The sequence below is a fragment of the Microtus pennsylvanicus genome, chromosome 4, assembly GCF_037038515.1.
Source record: "Microtus pennsylvanicus isolate mMicPen1 chromosome 4, mMicPen1.hap1, whole genome shotgun sequence".
NCBI classification, from domain to species: domain Eukaryota; kingdom Metazoa; phylum Chordata; class Mammalia; order Rodentia; family Cricetidae; genus Microtus; species Microtus pennsylvanicus.
The window spans coordinates 45,049,477-45,070,015 of record NC_134582.1 but is presented as its reverse complement, the minus strand read 5'-3'; the positions used below and the strand labels follow the sequence as shown (position 1 = coordinate 45,070,015).

At 43.0% G+C, this 20,539-nt stretch overlaps 1 protein-coding gene across 7 annotated transcripts in view; it reads left to right on the top strand.

The window, feature by feature from the left end:
• The window catches only part of LOC142847804 (protocadherin gamma-C4), a 191,244-nt gene that overhangs the window by 35,685 nt on the left and 135,020 nt on the right, over positions 1–20,539 (top strand). The window contains exon 1 of one of the 7 annotated variants that reach the window (XM_075968894.1): positions 118–2,718. The exons of 5 other annotated variants lie outside the window; for them this stretch is intronic. In XM_075968894.1, the coding sequence (XP_075825009.1) occupies positions 307–2,718 (2,412 nt within the window). In that variant the 5' untranslated portion in view covers positions 118–306. Of the gene's footprint in view, positions 1–117; positions 2,719–4,598; positions 7,212–20,539 lie in introns of those variants that run through there. One more of the 7 variants, XM_075968878.1, reaches the window with a different exon arrangement.

Below are 20,539 nucleotides of genomic sequence, written 5' to 3'. Positions count from 1 at the left end.
TTAAAACAAATAAATACACCATAAATCTAAACCAACAACAAAAATTCAAATATTTACAAGCTTCGGTGCAATTTCTGAGAAGACCTCTGGGCGTCGCTGTAGGTCAAAAGAAGAGAAAGACCATTTCCCAGACGCGTTTGGAAGACTAGGAGAGTAACTTCCTGTGCAAAGCAACCATAGAGGAGAAGCCATTATAAATCGGGATGTAGCAAACAAGCCCCCAAAAGTGGTCCTAGCCGGATTCAGCCACAAAGGAAGACTTACCCTTCCCGACAAAGGAGCACAGCAGCACCGCGAGCCAGGAGGATGGGGCGGGGCTCTGGGAGCGGAATAGCACGGTGGCTGCAGGTACTGTCGCCCTTCCTTCTGCTTTTGTTCTGCGGAGCTCTCCCCGATCAGATCCGCTACTCCATTCCCGAGGAGCTGGCCAAGAACTCGGTGGTAGGAAACCTCGCCAAAGATCTGGGGCTGGGTGTTCTGGGTCTGCCCACCCGGAAGCTGAGGGTCAGCGCAGAGAAGGATTATTTTGCTGTAAACCCAGAGAGCGGAGATTTACTTGTGACAAACAGGATAGACAGAGAGCAGGTTTGTGGGAAGCAACCTCTGTGTGTTCTAGAATTCGATATTGTCGCTGAGAAGCCATTAAATATTTTCCATGTAGCTGTAATTCTTCAAGATATAAATGACAACGCTCCTCAATTCAAACAGAGTGAGGTGGATTTAAACATTGGAGAGTCCACCAGACCAGGTAAAGCATTTCCATTGGAACCAGCCCTGGATTCAGATGCTGGTTCTAATTCGCTGCAAAAATACTACCTCGGTGACAATGAATACTTTGAAGTCACAGAGAAGGAGAGCCCAGATGGGCGTAAATATCCTGAGTTGATTCTAAAACGTTTTCTAGATAGAGAAGAGCAAAATTTTCACCAGCTGGTCCTCACTGCTGTGGATGGAGGGGATCCTCCCCTAAGTGGCACTGCCCAGATCCGAATTCAAGTCACAGATGCCAATGATAACCCTCCAGTGTTCAGCCAGGATGTGTACAGGGTCACCCTTCGGGAGGATGTGCCACCAGGCTTCTCGGTGTTTCAGGTGACAGCCACCGACCAGGACGAGGGCGTCAACGCAGAGATCACTTACGCTTTTCACAATGTGGATGAACAAGTAGAACGTTTTTTCAACTTAGACAAGCAAACAGGAGAAATCACGACAAAGGATAATTTGGATTTTGAGACTGCTAAGAGTTACTCCCTGAATGTAGAAGCAAAAGATCCCGGAGACCTAGCATCCCACTGCAGTGTCCAAGTGGAAATTCTGGATGAGAACGATTGTGCACCCGAAGTAATTGTGACTTCGGTATTTACCCCCCTACCGGAAGATTCTCCACTGGGAACAGTTGTCGCCTTAATAAAAACGAGGGACAAAGACTCTGGAGAAAATGGAGACGTTTACTGCAACGTCTTGGGGAATGCAGCGTTTGTATTGAAATCTTCTTCGAAGAATTATTACAAACTAGTGACAGACAGAACCCTAGACCGGGAAGAGATTCCAGAATACAACGTCACCGTTGTAGCTACCGACAGGGGTAAGCCGCCACTCTCCTCCAACGTAATCATCACCCTCCATATCTCAGACGTCAACGACAATACTCCGGTTTTCCACCAGGCCTCCTACGTGGTTCACGTGGCTGAGAACAACCCACCTGGAGCCTCCATCGCTCAAGTCAGTGCCTCTGATCCGGATTTGGGATCCAATGGTCAGGTCTCCTATTCCATCATAGCCAGCGACCTAGAGCCAAGGGCGCTGTTATCATTCGTATCCGTGAACCAGGACAGTGGAGTGGTGTTCGCGCAGCGCGCCTTCGACCATGAGCAGCTGCGCTCTTTCCAGTTGACACTGCAGGCGCGTGACCAGGGCTCGCCCGCGCTCAGCGCCAACGTGAGCATGCGCGTGCTGGTGGGCGACCGCAACGACAACGCGCCGCGCGTGCTGTACCCCACGCTCGAGCCCGACGGCTCTGCGCTCTTTGATATGGTGCCACGTGCCGCGGAGCCCGGATACCTGGTCACCAAAGTGGTGGCGGTGGACGCCGATTCCGGACACAATGCCTGGCTGTCGTACCACGTGCTGCAGGCCAGCGATCCCGGACTCTTCAGCCTTGGGCTGCGCACTGGCGAGGTGCGCACAGCGCGTGCCCTGGGCGACAGAGACTCTGCGCGACAGCGCCTTCTGGTCGCTGTGCGTGATGGTGGGCAGCCACCACTCTCAGCGACAGCCACGCTGCACTTGATCTTCGCTGACAGCCTGCAGGAGGTCCTGCCAGACCTCAGCGATGACCCTCTGCCATCGGACCCCCAGAGTGAGCTTCAGTTTTACCTGGTGGTGGCCTTGGCCCTGATCTCAGTACTCTTTCTTCTGGCGGTGATTCTGGCTGTTGCTCTGCGCCTGCGATGCTCCTCCAGCTCAGCTGCCTGGGGCTGCTTTCAGCCTGGTCTCAGCTCCAACTCGGCCACTGGAGTCCTCCCCAACTACAGTCAGGGGACATTGCCTTATTCCTACAATGTGTGCATCGCCTCACAGTCAGCTAAGACAGAGTTTAACTTTCTTAATGTGACTCCGGAAGTGGCTCCTCAGGACCTCCTCTGTGACGACACCTCTTGGATACCAGATACTCTTGGAGACACTGAGGTTCCTTTTGTCTCGGATTCTGTCCCAAAGGTGAGCTTCAATTTAGTTCGCTTTTCTACTTATGGTTCAGTGTTTCTTAATAAATCACTAGGTGGTTTGGGGTGGTTTTGTTGTGAACCTTGGCCAATATTCTGCCTTAAATGCAAACCTTATCCAATCACATCTTACAGAAGGGTTTCTACCTTGGGTGTGCAGTTTACTTGCCCGTCATTACAAGTGTTCACAGCACCGGCTGCTTCTTTTCCTTCCTCTTTACATTCCTTCCCACCCCTAAAGCTCATCACTCTTGGAAACTTACGAGGTTCTTTTCATGCCAGAGCTCTCCTACTCAGATTTGGGGTCCTCTTAGATCCCTGGCGATTCAGAATAAACATGGCCCTTGTTTGTGATAATCAAGCTTGTGAAAATCGAATGTGAAAGAAACACATCCCCCAGAATGATGGCTTGTTATCAACGAAGTATGTTGGGTGGGGTAGTGTTCAATTGACTTTGAGTCGTAAGTTTTTTACAAGCAGAGTGTCTTGGGGTTCCTGGATGCTTTTTCTAATTTATGAAAATCTAAGGGTTTTTATGTGTATGGGTGTTTTGTTAGCATGTACGTCTGAGCGCCTGTGCATCTGGTACCCACAGAGACTAGAAGATGGCACTGCATCCCCTGGAACTGGAGTAGCAGATGGTTGTGAACCAACATGTGGGTGCTGTGAATCGAATCCAGGTTCTCTGGAAGAACAGTCAGTGTTCTTAACTGCTAAGCCATCTTTCCAGCTGCCCCCCAGGTTTCTTTTCAATGGATGGGCAAAGTATGAAGTACGAAAGTATGTCTGTTATGAAGAGTGAATTCTGTTAGTACATGTGAGATAGCATCTTCATGAACAACTTGTTCTTAAGAAAAAACACATGCTAAGAAAAAGTTTACAACCTTGCTTACGTCAAGCTACAAAAATATCTAAATTTTTATGGTTTGGATTATTTACTCACTTATTCGTGTATTTACTTATTGATGGTATAAGGATCAAGGTGGGGGTCTCATGCTTCCACGGCAAGCGCTCTACCAACTGAACTGCGTCTCAATCCCTAGATTATAAAATTATATAAACAAAAATATAGGTTTCGATTAAAATCTTTTCCTACTGATCAGTTATTAGGTAAGAATTGTTTTATCTCGCGGAAGGGGCTGTCTGAACTGTCTCTTGTTTTCTGCCATGATTTTTCTTTTCATATGTTATTCTCCAAGACTGATGTCATTAAATATCTCCTCAAAACAAATAGGCCACTCACCACTGCTGACTCAATACCCATGACTTCCTCCTTGAGAGATAAATGAAGCTCAGTCTCCCACAGTCACTATACTGGTTGCTACCAAGATCCTGTCCCAGTGAAATGTCCACAGGTATTTTGAATATAGGAATGGGAAAACATAGCAATGCAGGTAGCCCAACTGTCTGAGATGGTGACGTTGTTTATAGCCTTAGATTGGAAATTTGAAAACTTTATCGAAAACATATGGGCAGTTCTGCAAAGATACATTGAGAGCTGGGTTTGTTTCCCCAGCACACTAGTATAATATTAGGCAGATTTTTATAAACCTATCCTGATAAAAATGAAGTCTTGACAACAAAGGTGGGAATTTCAATTTCTTGGCTAAACAGATTCGATGTGGGTAAGATATAAGGACTCAGTGGTGCATAAAATCAAACTTTTCTGGAGAAGTAAAATAAAACTAATAACTTGATCTCAGGTTGTGGAAGGCTTATTGTCAAGATTAAAACTTTACTAAATATAAACACTGCTGCACAATAATGTGTTAAATACAGAGCAAAAACCTTGGGAATGAAAATAACAGCTAAACTAAGAGGAACTAAAAATAGAATTGGTGTAGTAACCGGTTAGGACTCTGGGCGTCGCTGTTCACCAGACTGGGAAAGAAGCTATCTTAGAAACGACAGGCTCCCAGCTTCCTCCGCATTAAACCGAGACCAGACAAGCTCCTGGGGAAAGCAACCCATCCCAACTCCCGCTCTCCTCGGCTTTAGAGAAACAAGGAACCAGCGGGCTGACCCAGGACTAAGAGGAAAGCGACGGAAGAAAAGACAATGGCGGATTCACCGAGGCGCTGGAGCTGGAGCTGCAGCGACCTGCTAAAGTTCTTCATGCTGCTGGGGACGCTGTGCGCGCCAGGTAAAGGACAGATCCGCTACTCGGTGCGGGAGGAGCTGGACAAAGGCTCCTTCGTGGGCAACATCTCCAAGGACCTGGGGCTCGAGCCCCGTGAGCTGGCGGAGCGCGGGGTCCGCATCGTCTCCAGAGGTAGGTCGCAGCTTTTCTCGCTGAGCCCGCGAGGTGGCAGCTTGGTCACCGCAGGCAGGATAGACCGGGAGGAGCTGTGCGCCCAGAGCGCGCCCTGTCTCGTCAGCTTTAACATCTTGGTTGAGAATAAGATGAAAATTTATGGAGTAGAAGTGGAAATTCTTGATATTAATGATAACTTTCCCCGGTTCCGCGATGAGGAGTTAAAAGTCAAAGTAAATGAAAACGCGGCTGCAGGAACAAGGTTGGTACTCCCCTTCGCGAGAGACGGGGATGTGGGTATCAATTCCCTCCAGGGTTACCAGCTCAGCTCCAACCCGCACTTCTCTCTGGATGTGAAGAGCGGATCTGATGGGCAAAAGCATCCAGAGCTGGTGTTGCAAGAGCCCCTGGACCGTGAGAAAGCGTCTGCTCACGACCTGGTCCTCACAGCTTTGGATGGTGGAAACCCGGTACATTCTAGCACGGTTCATATCAGCGTGGCCGTCCTCGACGCAAACGATAACGCACCCCTGTTCACTCAAAGCGAATACAGAGTGAGTGTTCCAGAGAACATACCTGTGGGCGCTCGACTCCTCACACTCACCGCCACGGACGCCGACGAGGGAATCAATGCGAAATTAACCTTCTCTTTTCGCAACGAAGAAGACAAAATTTCCGAGACTTTCCAGCTCGATTCTAACCTGGGGGAAATCTCAACTATTCAATCACTGGACTATGAAGAATCCAGATTCTATCTCATGGAGGTGGTAGCCCAAGACGGAGGCGCTCTTCTTGCCAGCGCTAAGGTGTTGGTCACAGTCCAGGACGTGAATGACAACGCCCCAGAAGTAATACTGACCTCCCTCACCGGTTCCGTTTCTGAAGACTGCCTACCGGGAACCATAATAGCGCTCTTTAGCGTGCACGATGCCGATTCTGGGGAGAATGGAGAGATTTCGTGTTCTATTCCCAGGAACTTGCCCTTCAAACTGGAAAAGTCCGTTGATAATTACTATCACCTGTTAACAACGAGGGCACTGGATAGAGAGGAGACTTCGGATTATAACGTCACAGTGACCGTTACTGACCATGGAACGCCTCCGTTGACTACAGAAAACCACATCTCTCTGAAAGTAACAGACATAAATGACAACCCACCCACCTTCTCTCGCTCCTCCTATTCCACTTCCATCTCAGAAAATAACCCCAGAGGTGTCTCCATTTTTTCGGTGACAGCCTATGATGCGGACAGTGGTGATAACGCTCGGGTCACTTACTCCCTGGCTGAATATACATTTCAGGAAGCTCCTGTATCCTCCTATGTCTCCATTAACTCTGACACTGGTGTCCTGTACGCATTGCAGTCCTTCGACTATGAGCACTTGAGAGACCTGCAGCTTCTGGTAACAGCTAAGGACAGCGGGACTCCTCCGCTCAGCAGCAATGTGTCACTGAGTTTGTTTGTGCTGGACCAGAATGACAACATTCCTGAGATCCTGTACCCAGCTATTCCTACTGATGGCTCCACTGGTGTGGAACTGGCACCCCGCTCTGCAGAGCCTGGATACTTGGTAACCAAAGTAGTGGCTGTGGACAGAGACTCCGGACAGAACGCCTGGTTGTCCTACCGCCTGCTCAAGGCCAGCGAGCCAGGGCTCTTCTCAATTGGGCTTCATACAGGTGAGGTGTGCACAGCAAGGGCTCTATTGGACAGAGATGCTCTCAAGCAGAGCCTGGTGGTGTCTGTCCAGGACCACGGCCAGCCCCCTCTCTCGGCCACAGTCACACTCACTATCGCTGTAGGGGATAGCATTCCGGATGTACTGACTGACTTAGGCAGCGACAACTCTCCGTCAGAGGCCCAGGATTCAGATCTCACACTCTACCTGGTGATATCAGTGGCAGTGGTGTCCTGTGTCTTTCTAGGATTCGTTACTGTGCTGTTGGCCCTTCGGCTTAGGCACTGGCACATGTCACGCCTGCTTCAGACTTCCGCCGGCAGACTGGCCAGCGTGCCTACCTCTCATTTTGTGGGCCTGGACGGGGTACAGGCTTACCTGCAGACCTATTCCCATGAAATCTCCCTCACTACAGACTCCAAAAAGAGCCACCTGATCTTCCCCCAGCCCAATTATGCCGACAGGCTCATCAGTGAGGAGAGCTGCGAAAAGAGCGAGCCGCTGCTGGTACCTGATAGTAGTCACGCCAGCCAAGGAGAGCCCGGAGCTGCTCAGGTTGGTTGTCTCTTTCACTAAGAACTAGAGCGTTTTCTTCATTTGTCTTCTAACTCATTTTTCTGGCAGAGTCAAAATCGGGTAGTTATATGGTGAATCATCATTCGCTGTATTGGAGTTTAACTCGGTTTTGTTCAGTAATGGATACTTTTCAAATCGTATTTGGGACTGAATATCTTTTCTTAGTGTGTGGATATTTTAGAAAATCTAGCTGCTGACAGCAGGCTTACCTTAAAAGAAGTTGATAAACGCGATCGTTTTCCGTTAAAATGTTACTATTTTAAGGATAGCTGTTCGGTTACTAAAAGAGTTGTTGTATTAGTTCAATGTTACCTGTATTGTTCCTTTTGGGATATTTGTCTACACCCTATTAGTGGACATGTTTTGTAGGGGTGGTGGTTTGAATGAAAACAGTCCTCATAGGCTCACATATATGAGTGCTTTGTCACCTGGGAATGGAAATATTTGGGAAGGAATAGGAGGTGTAGGGTTTTTGGAGTAGATGTGTTCTAGGGTGGGCTTTGAGATTTCAAAAGCCAAGGTCCAGTCTCTCTCTCTCTCTCTCTCTCTCTCTCTCTCTCTCTCTCTCTCTCTCTCTCTCTTGTCGGCTACTGCTCCAGCACTATGCCTGTGTGTTTCCCACCATGATGATCATGGTATAAAACTCTAAAACTGTAAGCAAGCCACCCCAATTAAATGTTTTCTTTTAGCTGCACAGCTATAGTGCATGTCTTTAATCCCAGCACTTGGGAGGCAGAGGTAGGTGGATCTCTGAGTTCAAGGTAGCCTGGTCTACTTAGTGAGTTCCAGGACAGCCAGGGCTACACAGAGAACCCCTGTCTCAAAAAAATTGCTTTTACAAGAGTTGCCTTGGAGGTGAGGTCTCTTCACAGCAATAGAACAGTGACTAAAACAATAGGTGATATTGTGTGTGCTTTATATTTCAGTGTATTTGTAGATAATGACTTACAACTTACATTACTTCCACAAATCAGTGGACAATAAGGAAAACTTTTGTTCAGTTTCTATCAGAAATATAGATTAGGCCAGATGGTGGTGGCACACACCTTTAATCCCAGCACTCAGGAGGTAGAGCACTCTGTAAGTTGGAAGCCAACCTGGTCTACAGAGCTAGTTTCAGGACAGCCAAGGCTGCACAACCAAACCCTGTCTGAAAAAAAAAAGGAAGAAGAAGAAAAGAAAATATATAGATTCAATTTATACTGATGATGAGATCACAACATTTTAAAATCAGAACAGTCTGGCTTAACTAACGCGTGTAATTATCGCATGTGTATCTTCACTGAGAGAATAAGTAGGTGAGAAATAACCTTAGCATTTTCTTTTATTCTGTGACATCTGTTAATGTCTCCAAAGAGTCAATACTGTTGTTTTCAACCAGTATGAATGTGCCATTCCCCTGGCATCTGCTGGTCTCTGCCAACTCCCTTACCAAAATCAACGTCTCTCAGAATGTTTGCGTGCTCCCATGTGTAAATGCAAATCTGCTTTGTTACAGGAGTATAAGAATTGCATTCGAGAAAGTCAAGATGACTTAAGAATGTGTTCATTTTAAAGTTCAGTTCTTAGGGATGAGCTTATTTTAGGTTAATAAAGTTTTCTTAAAGAAACTCTTGTTTCTGAGTCTCAAATCTCAGGAGCATGGTTGTGTGAGGGAATCACTACTCAATTCATTTTTTGCACCTTTCCATATGCCCTTTGCTGACTGACACTGAACCTCACCAGGTAAGCTAGGTTGTCTGGCCAGGAAGCCCCAGATATCTCCTTTCTCTGCCTCCCCAGTACTAGGATTATGAGCACTTGGCAGTATGCCAGTTTTTTTAAAAAAAAAATGAGTTATCAGGATTGAACTCAGGTCTTTACACTTGGAAATCAAGCACTTCATTGACCGAGCTATCTCCCATCCCCGTTTCCATTACTTTTAAAGAAAAAGTTTGTGTTTGATTATGTATCTGGAAACAAGCTTCATGCAAAGGAGAAACATCCTTTAAATCTCTCTAAACATCTAATAGGTGTTACATTATGAAATGCTTGTTCTATATGCTGTAAGTATGAGTACCCTATATACTTTATATTCTTCTAAGTATTAGTTGTATGCGTGTTAGGAAAGGTGCCTTTCCCATAAGAATGGGGTACTCCTACAGCAGTGGGAAGGCACTTCGTTTGCATATGTTTTCAGAGTCTTGCTTCAGTGATTTTTAACGTTTGTAAAGTACAGATGCTAAGGCAATGGAGATGGCTCGATTGGTAGAGTGTTTACCATGTAAGCACTCACCAAGGCTTGAGAGATGGCTCAGCATTTAAGAGCACTTGTTGCTCTTGCAGAGGACCCCGGTTGGGTTCCCAGCACCCATATGGCAGCTCACAACTGTCTATAACTCCAGTTTCAGGGGATCTGAGACCCTCCTCTGGCTTCCACGGGTTCCAGACATACACATACAAGCAGACAATACACCCATATACATAATATTAAAATAAATAATTTTTAAAAGAGCTTATTTCCAAAACCCAAGTACAAACAAAAAAGCTGGATACATGTCTATAACCCCAGTGCTGGGGAAGCAGGAGTGATGAAGACAGGAAGGCCCCTGGGGCCTACTGTCCAGGCAGACCAGCCAATCAGTGAGATCCAGGTTCAATGAAAGACACTGTCTCAAAAAAATAAGAGAGTGATATAAGAAAACACCTGACATCAAGCTCTCACCTCTGCATACCACCACCAAAATAATAATGATAATAATAAAAAGACAATGAATGTCTAGAATCCCGGGCATAATGAAGAGTCTAAGATACTTTAATGCTTTGTGAGGTCATGTTGTTGTGCACCTGACCAGTTTTAGACTAACAATATATTGCATAAGCTAAAGATATTTTTCTTTTGTGCACTTCCTAATTTGGAAATGTAATTAAAACTCTAAGACACCAGCTGGGTGGCAGTGATGCACACTTTTCATCCCGAACTCTGGAGGCAGAGGCAGGCGGATCTCTGGGTTTGAGGTCAGTTTGATCTGCAGAATGAGTTCCAGGGCAGCCAGGAATATACAGAGAAACCCTGTCTCAGAAAAAAAAACCTGTAAGGCACATATTATGACTATTGAAATCAGCACGTCTATTGACTAGCAAAGAATGTCAGTTAAAAATGTTGGGTGTAATGGTGCACACCTTTAATCCCTGCACTCAGGAAGCAGAGACAAGCAGATATCTGTGAGTTCAAGGTCAGTCTTACCTACACGGTGGGTTTCGTGGAAGTCAGAATCACGTGAGAGACCCTGTCTCAAAAAAATTTTTTAAATAATTCTAAGGTAAACTGGGGACCAAGGAAAAATCTATTATCTTTCTTTCATACATTCAGTTATAAGTATTCATATCTTACCTCCCAATTTGTCATTGATAATCTACTTGGGAAAAATACTATTGAGGACAATTGTACTGAGATAATGAACAATATACTATTTGTGAATTATTTTTATTGCATGAGAACTCATATATGCATATGAGTTTTGATCACTCCCCCATTCCTCCCTTTCCAATTCCTCTTCTAATCACCCCCACTTTGTCCTCCTAACTTTTTGTGATCTTTTAAAAAATAACTTCACTGCGTCCATTTAGTAATTCTTGTAATTCATGTGTATACAGAGTAATCCACTGAAAAATGGGTAGCCTCTCAGAGCCACATCCCTGAAGAAAACTGACTTCTTTCCCCCAGCAACCATCAATTGAAACATTTATCTAAATGGTTCTATTATTAATAAAAACTCAGGAGTAAGACAAGGATGAGACTGCTGGTGCCCCTCCTCATCCATGACAGTATTTTGGTTTGCTTGATCTTGTGTAGGTCTTGGGCATGCAGTCTCGGCAGCTGTGAGTTTTTTTGTGCAATGGCGTCGTCACGTCCAGAAAATACTGTTTTGTTACAGATGTCTATTCCTTGTATTACATTCTGTCTCTATCCTCTTCTGTGATGACCTCTGAGCTGTGGAGGGAGGGATGCAGTGTCCCATGTATAGCTGAATTCTCCATGGCCTCTTATTCTCTGCTTGTTGACCATTATGAGTGTGTTATCTACTACAAAATGAAACTTCTCTGGTGAAGATTGAGAGATGCACTAATATATGAGTATAAAGATAAACAGTTAAGGGGCAATTAGTTATTATGTTTTATTAATGCCAATAACTTTAACCAACCATAGGTTTTGTCTCAGTTCACGGTATCAGGAATGAATTCTTTCTTGTGGGCAGGCTTTAAATCCAACCAGGAAGTGGTTGGTTACTCCCATAAGATTCATGCCACTATTGCATCAGTGATAGTCTCTTGTCAGGCAAATTGTTATGTAATCCACAGGATTCATAGATGGTGAAGGCTGTATATGACTTCTCTCCCTTGACATAGAACCTTCTAGCACTTCCACCTTACAACTAACCAGTAGAGATGAAGCTTCCAGGTAGGTACCAACTTGATTTTGTCATGTCCTATGACTCAAATGAGTGGTATCTTCAGCAATATGGTTTTACCCTCAAGTTCTGGTAAACTCATTTTTAAATCATGCTTATTTAATTAAAAGTAAATACTTGGAAACAGGAAAGATAGTAACTTCTTACTATACAGTTTTATTCTTAAAAAATTATCAATCTTTTTTGCTTACTTTTTGGGAGAAAGATGAGATGAGAAAGAAAATATTTTGTGCATGCCTGCAGTGTCAGTACTGAGGAGGCCAGGGCAAGAGGAAGATGGCAAATTCTAGGCCAGCTTGAGCATACATCAAGTTCTAGTTCCAGATCAGCCTGAGCTATATAATGAGACCCTATTCTCTCTTCCTCTCTCTCTTCATGTGTGTGTGTGTGTGTGTGTGTGTGTGTGTGTGTGTTCAGAAATAAAACAGGACAAAAACTAAGAGCTATGGGATTTAGAATTTTCATAAGTTAAAGTAAAGAGGAATAAAATGAAGTTTTATAACCAAACCTACCAGTATTTCTATTTTGCAATCACCAACACTTTTATTATTTGCATACTTTTCAAAAATGTTATAGGTCCCTCTGGTCTACTAAGATAAACAGGGAAGATGCCGTTATGACCATTTTATGAAAATAAAAGCCAAAACTGTAGCTATGCCAATAAACATATTGCAACAAGGTAACCTCTGCTATTTGAGAAATGAAAAATCACTTAATTTGGAGGGATATAGAATTCCAATTTGAAGAAATGTCAGCCATACTGCATAGCAAGTATTTAAAATGCTGGCAATGAAAATGTTCTTTTCAGCATCAGTATACAATAAAATATGACTCCACCTGGGCCTTTATTTGGAGTCATCAGTGGCTACTGTGCAGCTCCTCTGCCTTAGTGCCGAGTGCCTCCATTGACTAGTGATGAGCAAAGTATCAACCCCCACAGCCACAGTGGTATTATCTGAGAACCCTGAATCTATCTGCCTACCGCAAAGCTATCCATCTGTCAGAGAACCTGCCACTAAGACAAATCATGTGCTCTGGACTCCCAGTGTCACTCAGAGAAGCATGAGCAATAACTCTGGATCCAGGCCTGACAGGACCACTGCTGTGGCATTTCTCCTCTTCTGTCTGTGTTCTGCCTGATGGTCTCAGAGATTTAGTAATTTATTCCAGAAAAGCCAGCCATGGACTCGCTGATGAGAATTTGTGGCTAATGCTGAGAAAATGCTTTGCCATGAACACAGAAAAGGGGGTTTACCTGTGAGCGACCTTACAGATCAAGAGCAAACTTGTGGTCAGAAGTCAACCTGTATATTGGAATCTGAAATGATTGAAAAGCTGTTAAACTTTTATCATGTAAGTGGGCTGATCAAGGATATGAACAAACACCAACTGGCATTAGCAGAAAAAACACTGAACTGGAAATTATGAAACTGGAGCTACCTGGGCCCACCTTCATCCCAGAATCCCTGGAAGATACTGCTATAGGAGTTAGTCCATTGTAATAGTACTGCCTGTCTCAGTTACTTTTCTATTGCTATGAAGAGATGCCATGGCCAAGCCAACATATAGAGGAAAGAGTTTATTGGGGGTTTACAGTTTCAGAGGATGAGTCCATGACCATCATGGTGAGGAGAATGTCAGTAGCAGGTAGGCAAGCAGGCAGACATGGTCCTGATGCCGTAGCTGAGAACATACATGTTGTGATAACAACTGTGAGGCAAAGAGAGAAAGAGCTACTGGGAATGGCATGGACTTTTGAAACCTTAAAACCCATCCCCAGTGACACACCTCCTCCAACAAGGTCACACCTCCTCCAAAAAGGTTACACCTCCTAATCCTTTCAAAACAATCTACCAACTCCCCAAACATTCGTACATGAGCCTATGGGGTTCATTCTCACTCAAACCACCACACACTCCTTCCGCCCTGATTACACTTTACTTTTTTCAAAAGGAGAACCCAGATGGCAAATGTGTCCTGTCCAGAAAGTGCCCCTGAACAGAGATGGACATTCCTCCCACTACCTGCTCTTCACCACTGTGTACGAGGGCAGGCCACTCAGGTGCTACACCACCCATATCGGGGGGTTATCGCAAATGGAAAGGATAACATCCCCAGAGGTTAGAGATCAGCATTTCAGAGAATCCCTTTGCTAACTCCTGGGTACCAAGACTCTTGGCCGCTGCCCCAGATGAGAGCAGCAGTGAATATATCACCTACACTGTTACCAGTGCTGACAAGGTGGTTAGACAGCTGTTCAAGCTGGACAGTAAAGGGGGAAACTCACCACTGATGGATAATTGGCCTTTGAAGAGGTGAAGAGCTACATAATTGGAGTACAAGAAAATGATGGTGAAGTCACACTATACATTGCAAAATATAATGGGGAAATCCTGTGATGAATAAAAGGGAAATTCCACTTCTAATAGTTCAAGATTCAAAACACACATATAGGTAGACAACAAACAGAGCTCAGACCAGAAGCAGAGTCCAGAGTATAGTCCTGTTATCACAGTGAGCAAATCTATTCCATTCTTCCAGGACAAACTCACTCTGTAAATCTCATACATCACTGTCAACACTCAGTTTTCCATCAGGCCTCCTCTATGGTCCGTATAACTGAGAACAATCCTCATCTAGAGGCTCCATCAAGCAAGTAACTTCTTCACATCCTTCTTTGGGGCCTCTCGACCATGTAGCCTACTCCATCTTAGTCAGAGACCTGGAGCTAAGTTTGTTATCCTATATGCCCCAAGTGGGGTTTACACAACCACCACAGAGAGATACAGTCTTTCAAGCTGACACTGAGGTTCCACATTCAGGATTCTCCAGTACTCAATGCATGTGGGCATGTGCATGCTGGGTGGGTAACCTCAGTGACGCACCCAGCATATGCTGTACCCAGTGCTGGGACACAGCAGTCCTGAGCTCTTCTACACAGCACTGCCTGTCACAGAGAGTCTGGTTACCTGATCATCAAAGCAGTAGTTATAGACATGATCTCTGAACACAATGCCTGGCTCTCCTGCCTTGTGGGACTCTATAGCCTGGGACTGCATATGGGAGGGAGAACTTGTACTGACCATACTTTGAGTGACAAAATGAAGTATATCACCAGCTTCTGACTCTAATAAATAATGAAGGTCAACTACCCTGTTCAGCCTCTGCTACACTTTGTGTAATCTTTGTAGACAGCTTGCAAGAGATGTCTCTGGACCTTAGTGCTTACCCATTCCCCCTCTGACCCCTGGGCAAGCCCCATCTTTACCTGATGGTAGTCCTTGCCCTGATCTTTGTGTTCTTCCTCCTTGCCATGGTTGTGGCTATTGCCCTACATCTGTTGTTTACAGAGGCTGCTTGTTCATTCCTAGCTGCCCAGACTCGAAATAATCTCTCAGAAACTATATTATTTGCAATACTGTTTGGCCAATAGTTTAAGTGTATTTCTAGCTAGCTCTTAAATCTTAAACCAACCCATTTCTATTATTTTATATTTTACCACAAGGCTTGTGGCCTACTGGCAAGGTTTCAACTGCAGTTCACAACTTTCTCCTCTGGCAGCTACATGGTGTCTCACTAACTCTGTCTACTTTCTCCCAGCATTCAGTTTAGTTTTTCCCACCTAGCTCTATTCTACCCTATCACAGGCCAAAGCAGCTTCTTTAATCATTAACCAATAAAAGTAACACATCTACAGAAGGATTTCCCCACCATTTCCCCTTTTCTGTTCAAATAAAGAGGAAGGTTTTAACTTTAACATAGTAAAATTACATATAACAAAACAGGTATCAAACAAGAATTACAGTTACAATATTTATATCTACTTTATCTTTTATCATAACTAAGAAGAACTATAATTATAGCTATCTATTCTTCAACTCCATCAAAGACCCCAGAAGGATATATTACCTAAGTTAACAGGAAGTGCATTGTAAACAACTTCCAAAACTCTAGAAATGACAGAGACATCTCACTGCCTGGACAGTCACCCAAAGTTCTTTTGTAACATTGGGGCACCCATCTTCAGCCTACAGGCCCATAGTATCTGGCAGACTTTTCCATGAGTCAGGAAATTTGAAGACCTCTTATGCCTTGTATTGTCAAAGCTCATCAGTTGCTTTCTTCTGTGTCCTACAGAATGTCTGGCAGACTCTCTTATGAAGCAGAAATCCCAAAGGATGATCTCACCTTTAGGGAAGTTCAGCAGTCATTTTTCTGTGGGTCGTACATATCCAGTTCATACAGCATAACATCAAGCAATCCAGGCAAGATCAGTTTCTTGTCCAAATGGCTAACAAACTCTATAAGGAGCCTCTTTAATGCCTATCATCCTCTTGAATTGGATTGATGCTGCCAGGACCAGATGTGTCTCGTCATGAAAAGTCTTAAGTTTTTAAAACATTTTAAATGCCATATTCTGTATGTCTTTGAAAGGTTTGAAGATTATCTAACTGAAATACATCTCTATATATTTATAAAGCCTAACATGACTATAAGCTTGACTATTATAGATGACTATTTATTAACCTGTATTTCTTAATTATACATTGCATTTTTAAATGAGATGTACAAACACAACACCTTAATCAAGAGCAGAAATATACATATGACAAAATTGACCTAACATTTGTATCAATAGACGAAGATCCATACCAATGCAAAATATTCATATCTATAGCATATCCCCCTTTAAATGTAAGCAAACATTTAAAAACAATCATTATGGGAATTTGGGAATTGTTGTCTTAACTACTTCCTGCTGGTTGGGGGCACTGTTAATCAGGTCTGTCATGGGGAATCCTGTGTGATAGGTCCATCTCAGCCAGCAGTCCTAAAGTCATCATGGATGTTGAACCATCTGGACCATTGTTTCAGGGGGTCTTGTTTGATCAAACCACATTAGTCTGGAAGGAATCCACAGGTTCTCATCCTCTGTAGAAACAAAAGTAGAACCTCTTTTCCAAAGCAACATATCCTTATACCCAATTTTTGAAGTCAAGATACTATGTGTGTGTGTGTGTGTGCGTGTGTGTGTTGGTTTAGCTTAGCAGCCTATACCATGAAATGTCTCTCTGTACTTAGCTCATTCACAGTCAAAAAAATTCAAAGAAACACAATAATATACAAAATCCAAATTCTGTGTGTATATTCCTTTTTTACATGGCTATTTTTTTTACTCTATTACTTTTTATACAATTTTAATATTTATTTTATTATCTTTACTCCTTTAATCTATGACTGTATTGTTTTATATTATAACTGTCTGTACTCTTTTTCCTCTTTCTCTTTCTCTCAAGCCTATGTACATTTATCCAACACTATGAACCACTTAGCAGTCTTTTCCATCTGGATTTGGCTTTATTGTATGCATATCTGTAATTATTTTTTGACAAGGAGTACTTTTTTTTTCTTTTAAATGCTAAGCAGTCATGGCTAAGAACAACTTAAAGGTCTTGCCTACTTGCCACACCCAGTCCAACATGGTGGAGGCATGTTTGCCGCCTCTGAGAGCCATTCTTTCCTCCCCAGGCCAGAGTTGTAGCAGGTCTGTGTCACCATTATGCAATTTGTTTTTTGGGTTTTTTTTATTTTTTTAAATATTTATTTATTATGTATACAATATTCTGTCTGTGTATATGCCTGCTGGCCAGAAGAGGGCACCAGACCTTATTACAGATGGTTGTAAGCCACCATGTGGTTGCTGGGAATTGAACTCAGGACCTTGGAAGAGCAGGCAATCTCTCAACCTCTGAGCCATCTCTCCAGCCCCACCATTAGGCAATCTGTAACACACTGTTCACAGACATTTAAGTGCTTGGCCTCCTGAAGGAGCCAGAGCTGTATGTGTAACTATCATGAACCAGGAAGTAGCCGTTTCATAAAGAAGCTGTATGGTTTTTTGTTTGTTCTTTTTTTTTTTTTACTGTTAATGCTGAATCAGGAAGACCTCTCTTAAATGAGCTGTGGTGCCAGTAAACAGAGCCCATCCAAAAAAAATGGCTAAACTTTGTTTTTTTGTGTGTCTAGAATTGTTTATAAGCTCTCTCAGATTTTATGTGGATTTAGGTGGCACATATTGGTGCACCAATCTGTTGGCAGAGGCTGTTCATTCATTCCCAGAAATGCTATTGGTCAAAGAATATTGCAAATAATGCAGTTTCTGGGTGATTATTTCGGGTCTGGGAAGCTAGGAACAAACAAGCAGCCTCCACCAACAATCTGTTACACTCTTATAGCTACAAACACTTGAGTCTGTTTTGAGCTTGATCTATGCTCCAAGACTGCAAATTTTTTTCCTTTACCCCAACTATGACAAGGGATGAACCGCCTAACATTCTCCAATGTTTAATTTTACTGAGTTTAATTTTCTCAGCACAAAGCCCAAAGATGTCCTACCACAAGAATGAAGCCTTTTGGGTTGAAAGTGCCAGCCAGCAACAACAATCCAATCATGACTTTGATTCAATCAACTTACAAATGGTTCCTTCAAATCTTTTCTATGTCATTGGGGGAGTGGCACACGGCTTTAATCCCAGTACTCAGGAAGCAGAGGCAGGTGGATCTTTGTGGGTTCAAGGCCAGCCTAGTCTACAAAAGCTAGTTCCAGGGCAGACTCCAAAGCTACAGAGAAACCTTGTCTCTAAAAACAAAAACAAAAAATCTTTTCTATGTGTAATGAGGAGGGGACTCATTGACTTAGAGATGAGATAGTGCAGATTAAGAACTCCTTGATTCTGTTGTGTTTTGTTAATTTTTCTTGGAGTGAAGCATGTAGTAAGGAAATCCTTTGTCTGCTTATCTGTATTGCAATTGCTTTTCTGAAGAAAGTCTCTAAACGGTCTTAAATTTTTTGTTAATTCTAAAACAATACAACCAAAAATATTTCAACAAAGTAATGTATCACATTATTATTATGACACATTATCTACACCTTTGGTAGTACTTTGTTATTGAATATTCCTTTAAACTGTGTGGAAATATGTCACTGTGATTGGTTTAATAAAGAGTTGATGGCCAATAGTTAGCAGGAAGGTTAGGCAGGACTTCTGGAGACAGAGACGTTTTGGGGGAGAAGAAAGGCAGCATAACCAGCCAGAAGCAAAGAAAGCAAGACATACAGGAGGAGAGGTAAAGCCACAAGCCATGTGACAGCATATTGATTAATAGAAATGGATTAATTTAAGTTATAAGAGCTAGTTAGAAACAAGCCTAAGCTAAGGTCAAGCTTTTATAATTAATAATAAGCTTCTGTGTCATGATTTGGGAGTTTGTGGTTCAGAAAACCCTGCTACACTTGATGCAAAATGTGGGACCACACATAGGCCTGAGAAAGTTTTTTTAAAAAATTTCAGAACACAGAGTCAAACCTGGTGAACACAGTCTCTCATGTAGGCTCAGTAGCATACAGAGATGTGGCTACTAACCACTACCTGTGGGCTGGATCCAGCCACCAGCACCATGCACTAAGCTGAGTCACATGGTAGCTCACAAAGTTTAAGATTTGTAACACTCAAAAAAGTCAGAGAATGCTACAGGTTCTCAGCAAAGACAAATCCACACCAAAAAAAATCTAAACAGGTAACAGTGTGTTTAAAATTTGTGCCTAGGCTTAAAAACTAAATGAAAATGGGTTTAGATAGTCATAAAAAAATGTAAAGTTTATAAATAATAATATAAAGTCTTTAAAGAGAATAAAATAATGTAAAAAGTATCATCCACATAAAGATGGAAAATATAGATAGAGTCTGGATCCTATATGGTGTCTTGTTGGCTTTAACACTTTTGATTGCTGATGAGTGAACAACAAACGCTGAGAGACAGAGGACTGTAAGAGGGACTGCTATATTAAACCAGCCTAGATACTTTGGGCATGCCTTAACTTTAAAATGGAATTCAAAAAATGTATTGTGTTGGGGAAGAGGTTATGCTTTTGTTTCCACAAACAAAAGGCTGTGGATTCATTCAAGGTTAAAGAGAATCAGATTTGACGGAGGAGGAGACCTCCTGAAAAATCTTGACTACAGATACAAAGAAATAAACCTACAGCAACTACAAGACAGGTGACATAGTTGCTCAAACTTAAAACGAAAAAAATCAACTTTAGTTGGATTATGTACAATGTATAGTCCATACTTGTGTTAATGCAGATATGTATGTTACTTTAAAAGCTTGTGTGTTTTCAGAGCAACAGGACAAGACACCACAAAAAGCAGGTGGTCCAGGTGATCCAGTCTCTCAGGATGCCTCTGTTGTAGTTTCCTCAGAGTTGGCATCCCAAACTGCTTCAAGCCTGCTGGCTGAGATGGTCTAGTCTCACAGACTAATATAGCCAGGACTGCAGATAATCCTTGTACTTTCCCATTGCACAGAGAACAGACAACAAAGGATATGGCTAGTTTTTCTAGAACATGACCATTATCTCAGTGTTCTCAGAGTTCCCTAAAGATTCCAACACCTCCAGACAACAGGAAGCAGTCTAGAAAACATGATGCCCACATTCCTAAGAGGTGAGGTAGGTGGGTTTTGGTCATTTAGTGGATTGTAAATGTTTATTATCATTTAGGGGGGTTAGTTATAAGTTGTTAATGATCATGGTCAGGAAAAAGGCTGAACAAAAGGGATTACATTCAGAGGTCTCTTTCTGAAGGGAAAAAGGTGAGGTATATTATGGAAATGATGGGATAAAGGGTGGATTGTTGAGTCCATGTTTGAACAACCACTAGTCTCAAATATTTGCTTTGGTATGGATTTTTGTATATTGATACAAATTTAAGGTTTTTTTGTTATATTCTATATATGTTTCTAATCGTGTTTAAGGTATTGTACCTATGCAGATCATTTTAAAATCTAATGTAA